The 12,056-nt window shown below is 28.5% G+C and overlaps 2 protein-coding genes across 5 annotated transcripts; both read left to right on the top strand.

Moving 5' to 3' along the window:
* The first annotated feature begins 1,251 nt into the window (after positions 1–1,251).
* LOC123262058 (tropomyosin-1) lies at positions 1,252–4,980 on the top strand. Of its 3 annotated transcripts, XR_006508848.1 has the most exons (8): positions 1,252–1,407; positions 2,697–2,983; positions 3,062–3,195; positions 3,277–3,465; positions 3,525–3,600; positions 3,682–3,814; positions 3,967–4,232; positions 4,741–4,839. XR_006508848.1 is itself a non-coding variant. In XM_044724061.1 (7 exons), exons 2-7 carry the CDS (start codon positions 2,744–2,746, stop codon positions 4,821–4,823), a joined length of 855 nt encoding a protein of 284 aa, XP_044579996.1. In that variant the 5' UTR covers positions 1,252–1,407; positions 2,697–2,743; the 3' UTR covers positions 4,824–4,980. The 3 variants fall into 3 exon arrangements, 2 of the variants coding, with proteins under 2 accessions (XP_044579996.1, XP_044579998.1); XM_044724061.1 differs by lacking the exon at positions 3,967–4,232 and having other exon boundaries at positions 4,741–4,980; XM_044724063.1 differs by lacking the exon at positions 3,967–4,232 and having other exon boundaries at positions 1,266–1,403; positions 4,741–4,980.
* Positions 4,981–5,623: 643 nt separating this feature from the next.
* Positions 5,624–10,807, top strand: LOC123260671 (valine--tRNA ligase). 2 transcript variants are annotated; one of them, XM_044721915.1, is made up of 8 exons: positions 5,624–5,710; positions 5,816–6,003; positions 6,586–6,887; positions 6,984–8,796; positions 8,991–9,308; positions 9,501–9,656; positions 10,000–10,203; positions 10,286–10,807. In XM_044721915.1, exons 2-8 carry the CDS (start codon positions 5,839–5,841, stop codon positions 10,775–10,777), a joined length of 3,450 nt encoding a protein of 1,149 aa, XP_044577850.1. In that variant the 5' UTR covers positions 5,624–5,710; positions 5,816–5,838; the 3' UTR covers positions 10,778–10,807. The 2 variants fall into 2 exon arrangements, with proteins under 2 accessions (XP_044577850.1, XP_044577851.1); XM_044721916.1 differs by lacking the exon at positions 8,991–9,308 and having other exon boundaries at positions 10,286–10,806.
* The last annotated feature ends 1,249 nt before the right edge of the window (positions 10,808–12,056 follow it).

Raw genomic sequence — 12,056 nt, 5'->3', positions numbered from 1 at the left:
AAGGAATTAAATACCGATGTAATTTTAATTATGATAATAATAATAATAGTTGTTATTATTATTACTGTGAGAAAGTCAAGGCAAGATGATTTTTTTAATTAAAAACAATTATATGGGGTAAAATAGGCCATGGCCGTTTTACCCCGAATTTTTTTAATAAATTTATAAAATTACTAAATTAAAGTCTCAAGTTTCTTTCAATGACCTATTTATTATTTAGAATATTTTTTTAAAAAAAAAAAAGACCATTTTACCCCTAATTGGTCGAAGGCCTATTTTACCCGATTTATTTTTACATTTGTTGTTATGAATGAAATCTAAAAAAAAAAAAAATTCTTACGTCTTGCCTGACAAAGTTTGCATTAAAATATAAATCGCTTCCTGTTGATTTTTTAATGCAATTAAATTTAGATATTCATAATTTATCTAGAATAATTTTTTTTTTTTTATAGTAATTATTAATCATTAACTATTTATTGATTATTGTATGCTGGTAATTGTCGCCGAGTGCCTACCCTCAGTGATGCGAATAAAGTTCGCGGTCGTCCTAACGAAGTAAAATTAAAAACATTCGTATATAAACATTTTTTTAAAATTATGATATTAATAATAATAATAATAATAATGGTAATGTTAATGTTAAGACATCAATTTAAGTGAAATAAAAATAAAAATATAAAAAGAAATATGTAAAAAGATACCGAGTTTATTTTTGACTTAAAATGAGATCATGTAAATGTGCCATCGAATTTATTTATTTTAGAGTTATTTTCTTTTTTATTTTTTCAACGCTCAATTCTATGAAAAATTAAAATAATAATTTTAAAAAAATACTTAAATTATTTTTATATATTCAAAAGTTCTAATTATCAATTGACACTTTTTTGATTTTATAAATAGACATATTTGCCTCCAGATGATCACAATATAATATTTTTAGTATTGATTGGATAAATAATTTTTAAATTTTGTGTATGAAAAAAAAAAAACTCTATACTAAAATGATCGCAAGTAAAAAAGAAAAAAAAACGTGCTTCCGTATTATTTAAAAAAAAATAGAGCTGCGCAGAAGCCTTTAAGATTTTTTGCGCACATTGGCGTAAATTTGAAAGATTTAGCTCACGAAAGTCTATTTCTAAATTTACCCCACCCTTGCCACGGTAAATGAAATTCCGTAAAGTAAAAAAAAAATACTAGACGTTATTATACATATATAATATATAATAGTGTAGTTAAAAGATTAAGAATAAGAAGAGGAAGAGGCGCTGAAGAAAACCTAAGTTCCAGTTCGCCATTTTTGGCTACCCCCACCGTCTCAAGAATGTACAAGCTTTTTGAAAGCAGCTTTGCTGTAACTTTGAGCTTTTTAAACGACATTCGTCGCGCGTCGCTCACTCGGGAGGGTAGGTAAGTGCCTTCTTCCCAAAATTAAATGATAAATACATAAATATAAATTCAAAATAAAATAATAATGAAAATCGAAAATTGTGTTGCTATTTGACAGCTTGCTGCTAATATTATTGGAACTAAGTGTTATTCGCGAGTGTTTTTATATTTATTCTAATGGTTTATTTTTTATTTTTATTATAGAAGTTTTGAACACAGGTTGCGCTTATTTTTTGACAAAATGACGCTGAGTATCGCTTACGCTTACAATTTTTTGGCTTATTGCTTCACAATGGAGTAAGTAAAACTTAACAAATCCTAATAACTGCTTTTGTTTTGCTAAACTAAACTAAACTAAACTAAACTAAACTAAACTTTTTTTTTTCAAGTGATGTTGATTATTAATTATCATTGATAATATGAATGAATGGTTGTTCAAAATAACATGCTTAAAATTGGTAATATCTGAAATAACCCGGACCAAAAATCCTTGCCATTATTCCCAAAATTACATATGAGAGTGATGCATAAATAAATATAATAACTAGATATAGTTATTGGATAAGAAAAAAATTTTCAAATTTTTTTAATTTATAATTAAATAAAAAAATATCTAAGGAGTTAAAAAAAAATAATAAATTGTGATTGTAGATGACAATTAATTAAAAATTAAATGACAATGACGGTAAACGGGTGTGCTTGTGGAATCTTTCGCAAACTTTCGGAATTCTATAAATAAATTTCTATAAGCACTTAGATCGAATGTCGGCCGGCGTTGGCGGCCAAGTAAAGCTCGAACTTCTGGGTTACTCTCATCTCCCTCTTTCATATACTTTATATATATATATATATTCATCATACACACATTTATACACTTGACTACACTTGGTATCTCCAGCTCAGCTTTAAAACATTTTCTCTACACTATTGAGACACTTATTTATAGAATTTTAGTACGATATGTCTATTTTTATTCAAAGCCCTACTACACGGATCAACATTAAAGTTAAATTAAAAATTATACTCTTTATTTACAGAGTTTAATTATTAATTGTTTTATTTTCACAAATAACTGTCATGTTCAAAAAGTATGTAAAAATTAAAAAATTTTTAATGATACTGAAATTACTAAACATTTGATTGATTTTTAGAATTGTTTTAACAAATAAATTATTTAAAACTGTATACTTAATTTATTTATTAGAATAAAATCAAAGTATTACTTAGTATTTGATGATGATTTTCAGTGTCATTAGTTTATGGTAACGATACTAAAAAATTAATTTATGAATGTATTTTAAAATTTCTAGCAAATTATCAAATTTAGCGAGAAAAGTAAAGAAAAAAAGCCGGCATCATGGACGCGATCAAGAAGAAGATGCAAGCGATGAAGCTTGAGAAAGACAATGCACAGGACAAAGCTGATACCTGTGAAGGACAGGCCAAGGAGGCAAACCTCCGTGCCGACAAAGTTATGGAGGAGGTTAATGAGCTGACTAAAAAATTAGCTCAAGTAGAATCTGATCTTACAACCAACAAGGGAAATTTGGAGAGGGGAAACAAAGATCTTGAAGAGAAAGAAAAAGCACTCACTAATGTACGTTTTTTAATTAAAAAATTAATTTTTTTTTATTATTTATTAATAAATTAACTTAATAAAGTGATTTAATTGAAGGCTGAAGCTGAAGTAGCAGCTTTGAATAGAAAAGTACAGTTGATTGAAGAAGATTTGGAACGGTCTGAAGAACGTCTTAACACCGCTTCTGCTAAATTGACGGAAGCTTCTCAAGCCGCTGATGAATCTAGCCGGTATAACATTCTTATTTAATAATTTATTAAAAATCCAGATAAATATGTATAATTATCAATTATTTTTTTTTTTTAATTCAGTATGTGCAAAGTATTGGAAAACCGTGCCCAGCAAGATGAAGAGAGAATGGATCAATTGACAAATCAATTAAAAGAAGCGCGTTTACTAGCTGAAGATGCTGATGGTAAATCTGATGAAGTTTCCCGTAAGCTCGCGTTTGTTGAAGACGAACTTGAGGTTGCTGAGGACCGTGTCAAATCTGGTGAAGCGTACGTATTAATTATTTATTATTATAATTATCAATTATTATTATTATTATTTTCAATAGAAAAATTATGGAGTTGGAAGAAGAACTTAAAGTCGTCGGAAACAGTTTGAAATCACTCGAAGTCTCTGAAGAGAAGGTAAATTTTTATAATAATAATTAATAATTGATGAATCATTGAAACTTTTTGTTAATTTAAAATTGTTTATATTTTAATTAGGCTAATCAAAGAGTTGAAGAATTCAAACGTCAACTGAAAACTTTGACGGTTAAACTAAAAGAAGCTGAAGCTCGTGCCGAATTCGCAGAAAAGACTGTCAAGAAATTGCAGAAAGAAGTCGATAGGCTCGAAGGTAAATTATCCATTAATAATTTTATTTCAATAATTAATATTATTATTATGTTTATTACTGTAATTATTAGTTGAAAAGAGGTAGAATTTAAAATGATAAATGTCGAGGAAAAATTAATAAAAAATTGGAAAATATTAAATTTCTAATTACAGACGACTTGATACACCAAAAGGAAAAGCACAAAGCTATTGTTGATGATTTGGATTCTACATACGCTGAGCTTACGGCCTATTAAATTAATCACATTTACAAGCACAGTTACACTAACTTACATTTAGATATTTAAAAGTTTGAAAATTTTAAATATTTATTTTTAAACGTTTTGAAAATTAATAAAATCAAACATTATTGATATTTTGTGTGGAAAAATTAGTACACTGACGATAAAAGGCTTAAGCTTGGCGTAAAATATCTCAAGGTATATTTAGTATTTTTTCCAATAGTGGAAAAAATCTACTTCTCCCTGATTTTGTTTTTATTTATTTATTTATGTATTGTTTTTTTTTTCTCTCTCTCTCTATATATATATATATAAATTTTCAGTAAAAGAAAAATTACAAGAGTCCGAAAATAATCATCAAAAAATGATATATACTCATAATTATTACTCATAACTAACAAATTTTAGGTAAACTTGTTTGCAGCTTAATTCCAGAATTAATTTCACTCAAAATAATAATTTTATATAAACTTGTACTTTGTCCCAAAGAAAAATATTTAAAAATGTTGTAAGAATTTAAAAATATAAATTCTGTGACCTATTCGAAGATATTTTTTATATTCAAGGCATTTTTAAATATTTATTTTAAATCCTAAATTTTTTGAAACAGTTTGGCACAATATGTCAATTAAAATGTTTTTATTTTTTTTGTTATTCATGTTTTGGTTAATTAATAATTCATTATTAATTATAAAATTATTTTCAGACGAACTTGGAATCAACAAGGACAGATACAAGTCATTGGCTGACGAGATGGACTCGACATTCGCCGAGTTGGCTGGATACTAATGAAAATTCAGGAAATCAGAGAAAGCTACTTAAATCACCAGCGTTAAATTATAATATATATATATATATATATTTTTTTTTTCATTTTGGAAATTTACTTAAATCATGTAAAAAATGGCTAGAAATTATTGAGATAAAATCCACAGAAATGACAGTATAATTTTATTATTAATATTAAATGTCACTTATTTATTGACTCTTAAATAAATAATAAAATAATAAATTAATTAAATTATTATTGTAATTAATCATTGTATCATGTCTGCGGTAATATTTTATTATTTATGGTCACAAACAAACGAAACAAACTTATGACACACTAAAAATATTATTTACACAACTATACACATTACAAACACTAATTATTATTCTCAAAATAATAATAAATATATATATATTTAAATGTATGAAATGTTATATACGATCAATTTAATAAATCGATGTAAGTGTTTTAAATCCTCTTTTTCCTTTTATTATTATGAACCAATATTAATTTTTAATTATAATTAATATTTTAAATAAAGCAAAAAAAATATCAAGTGTCATAATTATTTTTAATTAAAAAATTTATTAATAATTTAACAATCAAATTTTTTTTTTCTCAAACCAGCAGTTGATTAAAGAAAATTTTCAATCATTTTTTTCTAAATTGTTAAAATGTAAATTAAAAAAAAATATAGAAATCATGCGCATTATTTTAAAATTTTAAATTAAATTGGCTTACCGACGACTGCTAATAAAAATTCCTAGATTAACATCAATATCCCGTTATTAAATAATATAAATACGCTCACGATGCGCACGATGAGACGGTGAGCATATGTGAAGTTAAAGTCAACTACTAACCATATCCATCATAATTCATTTAATTCATCAGTACTTTCTTGGTTAGAATTTTTTTATTTTATTTGCCATTTTTTATTTATAACAAATCAATTGATGAAAACTTGGTAATATTCCAAACAATCACTAACAAACATTTTTAATTTCAGATTTGTAAAATACAAATTAAAGAATGGTCGAGGGAACAAGTGAAGCGGCAAATCCTGACGCTCCACCGAAATCCGCCAAGCAATTGGAGAAAGAGGCCAAGAAATTGGCCAAATTAGAAAAATTCAAACAGAAACAAGAAAAAAAAGAAACTCTCACCTCAGTTGCAAAGAGCAAAGAAAAACCTGAGGTAATTATTGTTATCATTATAGTACTTTTAGTTGATGTAATTTCTGTTGATGTTGAGGTTCATGTTTATGACATTCCATATGTTTTTTTTTTTGTTGTTTTTAAATCTGGTTTCTTTCAACACGATCAAAACGAGCTGATTTATTTATTCAATTTATCAAGCGTTTTTTTTTTACGTTAGTTTATTGGTGGCATTTAAAATTTAAAATATTGTGAAATATTTCATCATCTATTTAGAATTTTTTTTTATACTAATGAGTAACTTTTTTTTAATTAATATTAAATAATTTATATTAAAAATATGAAAATACTTTAGTGATATTAAATTTCATATTTCAACAACAAATGATTGATTATTGACAGCTATTAATATAACAAACGAAAAATTATTAAGTGTCTGACGTTGCTTATTTTAGTGTTGTAGTAAAAAATAGACAACCACTAAAATACATAGAAAAAAATGTAAATTAAAAAATAAAGATATAATTATCATAAAATTTTAATCTTACATCAATTTATTTTTAATGACATTAGATGAGATGGTAAAAAACAATTAATAATAAAAATTTTCTATAATTTTAAGAAAAATGAAAAAAAGAAAGATCCAAAACAATCAGCAGTCTATACAACCAATACACCTAAAGGTGAAAAAAAAGATGTAAAAATAGCAATGCCAGACGCTTACAGTCCAAAGTTTGTAGAAGCTGCGTGGTACTCTTGGTGGGAAAAGGAAGGATTCTTCAAGCCAGAGTACGGCCGAAAATCGATTCTCGAACCTAATCCCAATGGAAAATTTATTATGGTGATTCCACCTCCGAATGTTACTGGATATTTGCACTTGGGTCACGCATTAACTAATGCTGTTGAAGATTCCATTACTCGTTGGTAAGTAATGTAAATGACTTTTATAAAATAAAATCAATAAATCATCTAATTTTTTAAGTAATAGTAATAATAATAATAAATTTATTGTGATTAAAGGCATCGGATGAAAGGTAGAACGACTATTTGGAATCCAGGTTGCGATCACGCAGGAATTGCAACTCAGGTGGTGGTGGAAAAGAAACTCTGGCGCGAAGAGAAAAAAACTCGACACGACCTAGGTCGTGAAAAATTTTTAGAAAAAATTTGGCAGTGGAAGAATGAAAAAGGTGACCGGATTTACGAGCAGATGAAGAAATTAGGTGGCTCAATGGATTGGGATCGCGCGTGTTTCACCATGGATCCAAAACTCTGTCGTGCCGTAACCGAAGCATTTGTTCGTTTACACGACGAGAAGATCATTTATAGGAGTAACCGATTGGTTAATTGGTCCTGTACTCTTAAGAGTGCTATTTCTGATATTGAAGTCGAAAAAACAGAATTGACTGGAAAAACTCTGCTTTCAATCCCCGGGTACAAGGATAAGGTAGAGTTTGGTGTTTTGGTGCACTTTGCGTATCAAGTTACCGATACCAAGGAACGTATCGTCGTAGCAACTACTCGAATTGAGACGATGCTTGGTGACTCTGCGGTAGCAGTTAATCCAAAAGATTCTCGTTACTCTCATTTGGTTGGTAAGCATGTAAACCATCCATTTTGTGATCGTTTGCTTCCCATCATAGCTGATGAGTTTGTAGATATGGAATTCGGTACTGGAGCGGTTAAAATAACACCAACTCACGATCATAATGACTATGAAGTTGGCAAGAGGCATAAATTGCCTTTTATTACAATTTTTGATGACCAAGGTAATATTATTAATGGCGGAAAGTTTAACGGAATGAAGCGATTTGATGCGCGAAAGGCCGTTCTCAAAGAACTTGAAACTCTAGGGTTTTTAGAAGAAATTAAGGATAATCCTATGGTCGTACCAATCTGTAGTAGGTCCAAGGATGTCGTTGAACCAATGATTAAGCCTCAGTGGTACATTAAATGCGACGAAATGGCACTTGATGCTATTGAAATAGTTAAAACTGGTGAGATAAAGATTATTCCAGAGCAACACAAAAAAACTTGGTACAATTGGATGGAGGGGATTCGTGATTGGTGCATCTCGAGACAACTTTGGTGGGGACATAGGATTCCTGCATACTTGGTAAAATTTACTGATGATGATTTTAAACCAAAAATTAACAACGATGATGATCTTTGGATAAGTGGACGCAATGAAGAAGAAGCTAAACGCAAGGCGGTGGAAAAGTTTCAAGTGGACATCAGTAAAATTATTTTGGAACAAGATCCAGATGTACTGGACACTTGGTTCTCGTCAGCGTTGTTTCCATTCTCGGTTTTTGGATGGCCGGAACAAACTCCTGAATTGAAAGAATTTTATCCGGGAAGCTTATTAGAAACTGGACATGATATTTTGTTCTTTTGGGTCGCGAGAATGGTCTTCTTTGGTAGAAAACTCATGGGAAAGATTCCATTTAAGGAGGTTTATCTTCATGCTATGGTAAGAGACGCTCATGGAAGAAAAATGAGCAAGTCTTTGGGAAATGTTATCGATCCGATGGATGTTATAAATGGAATTACGTTGGAAGAACTTGATCAGCAGCTAAAAGAGTCAAATTTAGACCCGAGGGAGTTGAAACACGCAATTGAAGGTCAAAAGAGAGATTATCCACAAGGTATACCTGAGTGTGGTACCGATGCATTGAGATTTGCGCTCTGTGCTTACACTTCTCAGGGTCGAGATATCAATTTGGATATTCTGAGAGTTCAAGGGTACAGATTTTTCTGTAATAAATTATGGAATGCCACTAGATTTGCTCTTATGTACTTGGGAGATTTCAAGTATGACGGTAATAATGAGGTAATTTATTTAAACCTGATAATTTTTTATGATTACAATTCAGAAAAAAAAGAAAAAAAAAAAAAAAAGCAGCATAATAAATAGCATAAAATTATAAATTAATTTAATTTTGATAATATTTTCATGCTATTTTTTGTATTGTTTTTAACATTAAAATAATTAATAATTGTTAAGCAATAAGATTGTTGTAATAGAAAATAGAAGAATTTGATGAAGACTGGTATAAAGTATTGTTAAACGAAAATTGTATACAAGAGGCTGTTGATAATTATCTGTCAGAGTACTCATACTTGGACGGCTATACGCCTTCACAGGCGGATGTTAAAATATCAAGGATAATTAGTAATAACAATAATTGTAATATTGAGTTTAAAAAATGGTTGCATTTAAAAAGATGGTACAAACATATTTTAAGTTACACCAGCTCAGAACAGTCAAACTTTCGTAATGATCATGCGGGCATATTGTCGAGGTGTACATCTAGATCCTCGAATTCTCTGGATGAATTTCAGGTGCGCGTATCGTACCTTTCTACTTTTAACATTTTTTCACCGTTTAATATAATATTATTTTTTCCCTTTGTAAAACAGTAGAACACATTTTTAGCTTGTTTGTTTGCTGAATTTTTATTTAATTATTTTTTTTTTTTTTTTTTTAAATAACTATTTGTAAAATAAGTAATTAATTGATTGGTTTTATTACAGCTCACTGGCAATGAGTCGAATATTGATATGTGGATGCTATCAAAAGTGAGTTACGCAGCAAAAGTATGCGATGAAGGTCTTGCAGAGTACGATTTCAACGGAGCTACGACCGCGTGTTATAATTTATGGCTTTATGATCTCTGTGATGTTTATTTGGTAAGATATTGATATTTTATTTTGGTTACTTTTTTTTATCCACAAAAAAAAAAAAAAAAAAAAAAAAAAAAATAAGGTAATAAATTTCTTATTGTTGACTAATTTATTTAATTTCATAGCAAGACGCTACTTCTAAATTTATAGTTAATTTTATGTAAATTTTGTTAATTTAATTTATATATGTAAAAAAAAAAAAAAAAAAAAAAAAAATTTACGAGTTAACGAGTTATTTTTCAGATATAATTTTAAAATTATTTTGTTGATTTAAAGTCTAAAAATTATTCAGTCATTTTTACTCCAATAAAAATTTTTCATTCATTATTAAATTAATATAAATTTACAGGAATATTTGAAACCAGTATTTCATAGTGGAACACCCGAGCAAATAATATCCGCAAAACGTGTATTGTTTAAAACACTAGACGTTGGATTGAGATTGTTGAGTCCATTTATGCCTTTTATTACTGAAGAACTGTATCAACGGCTACCTCGTGTTAAATTGGATTATCCAAGTATATGTGTGAGTCCGTATCCAACAACAATAGAGGTAAAATTTTAAATTAACTCAAACATTATAATATTAATAGAATTTGAATTATATCAAAGCTAAAAATTTTTTCAACTTCTAGTGTTCATGGAGGAATGAAGAGCTAGAGAAAGACGTCGATTACGCTCAAAAAATTATAAAAGAGATCAGATCCGAGCGTGCTGAGTACCAAATTCCCAACAAAACAAAAACAAAAGCATACATTGTATGTGACGTTGTTATGACAATCAAGTTGAAGCCTTACAAGCAATTTATTGAGACCCTGGCTTACTCTACTGTGGTATCGGAAGCGCCTCAGTCAGGATATACTGTAATTTCAATAAATGACCAGCTTAAGGTTCACTTATTGATCAGCGACATTGTCGATACAACTCAGGAGGCGAAAAAGCAAAAGAAAAAAGAAGAACAGCTTAAAGCGATAATCGAAAAATTGGAATCAGCTATGTCTGCCGATGATTATTCGACAAAAGTTCCTGCTGAAGTTCAAAAACAAAATTCTGAAAAATTAGCGACCTCTAAAGCAGAGCTTAAACAACTTCAGCATGGTTTCGCGGCGTTAACGTTAACACGTTAGATGAGTTTACTAAGTAATAATTTTTGTTTTTTATAAGACAATTTATTTTCTGTAATTATATTTATTAATTACTAAATATTAATAAAGAAAATTTTTGAGCTACTAACTGACGTTTTGTCGTTGATGATCTCTGAAATATTAGTTTATTTTAATGATGATAATAATAATCTATATAAAATAATACTGTTGGAAAAATATTTTCTGAACAATATCTATTTCACGGTAAAAATAGCGCCTAGTTCATTATCATGTAACTTACATTTATTTCACAAACAAATTGATTCTTTACAAAAATATATGAAAGAAAAACAATACTACACAAAAAAATGTAAAACAAGGATAAAACGGAGTAACGGTCCAAGGCTAACAGATAATCAATGATAAGTTAATTTTGCAGTATTTGCAGTAGTACCTTTAAAGGATGCGAAAAAACATAAACGTAGGAATTTTTAATTACTTTTTAAAAAGTTTCAGCGTAGATTTAGGACAATTCGTATAGATATTGAACAATTTTTACATCATTTTTACAATTGTTAACAGTTTTCCCACAATTTTTCCGTCATTTTCGACAATTTATTGGCCAAATAAACGATAAATAAGCAATTAATTAATCTAATAATCAGCAATTAATCGATTAATTAGTAATTAATTGATGAATGAGTAATCTCACATGATTAGCAATTAATTGATACATTAATCAATTAATAAGTGTAATGAGTTGATTAATTATTCGACAATTCCATTATATTGAATTTATTGCGTGAGGATTAAAAATCGACGATTTTTAAAATAAAAGCACCCATTTTAGAGTATTAACAACGACTTAATTTTTAAAATAACATAATTTTCTCCACTTTATCCACAGAAATCACAGTATAACCACCGATAAAGCAAATTCTGGTGGTAATATTTGAAGAATTACTGATAATATCGGAATGATCGCGTGAAGACTGAAAATCGACGATTTTTCAGGTGAGAGTACTCATCGTAGAGTATTCAAATCGACTTAATTGTTAGAATTACATCATTTTTGCCACTTTTTCTACTGAAACCACTGTATAGCCATCGATTACACGGATTCTAGTGGTAATATTCAAAGAATTAGGGTGTCTACAGAATTCTTGTAACAGTTAAAAAAATAGGTCTAAATATAGTCGATAAACCTTAAACATAAAGACATTCGGCCTCAATATTGTCAGAATTAGACTGTACATATGGTAAAAATAGTCGTAAATTTTATGAAATTGTTCTAAATCAAGCGTAAATTTTGTCAGATATA

The sequence above is a fragment of the Cotesia glomerata genome, linkage group LG3 (assembly GCF_020080835.1).
Source record: "Cotesia glomerata isolate CgM1 linkage group LG3, MPM_Cglom_v2.3, whole genome shotgun sequence".
Classification (NCBI taxonomy): Eukaryota; Metazoa; Arthropoda; class Insecta; order Hymenoptera; family Braconidae; genus Cotesia; species Cotesia glomerata.
This window is presented reverse-complemented; position numbering and strand designations above follow the sequence as displayed.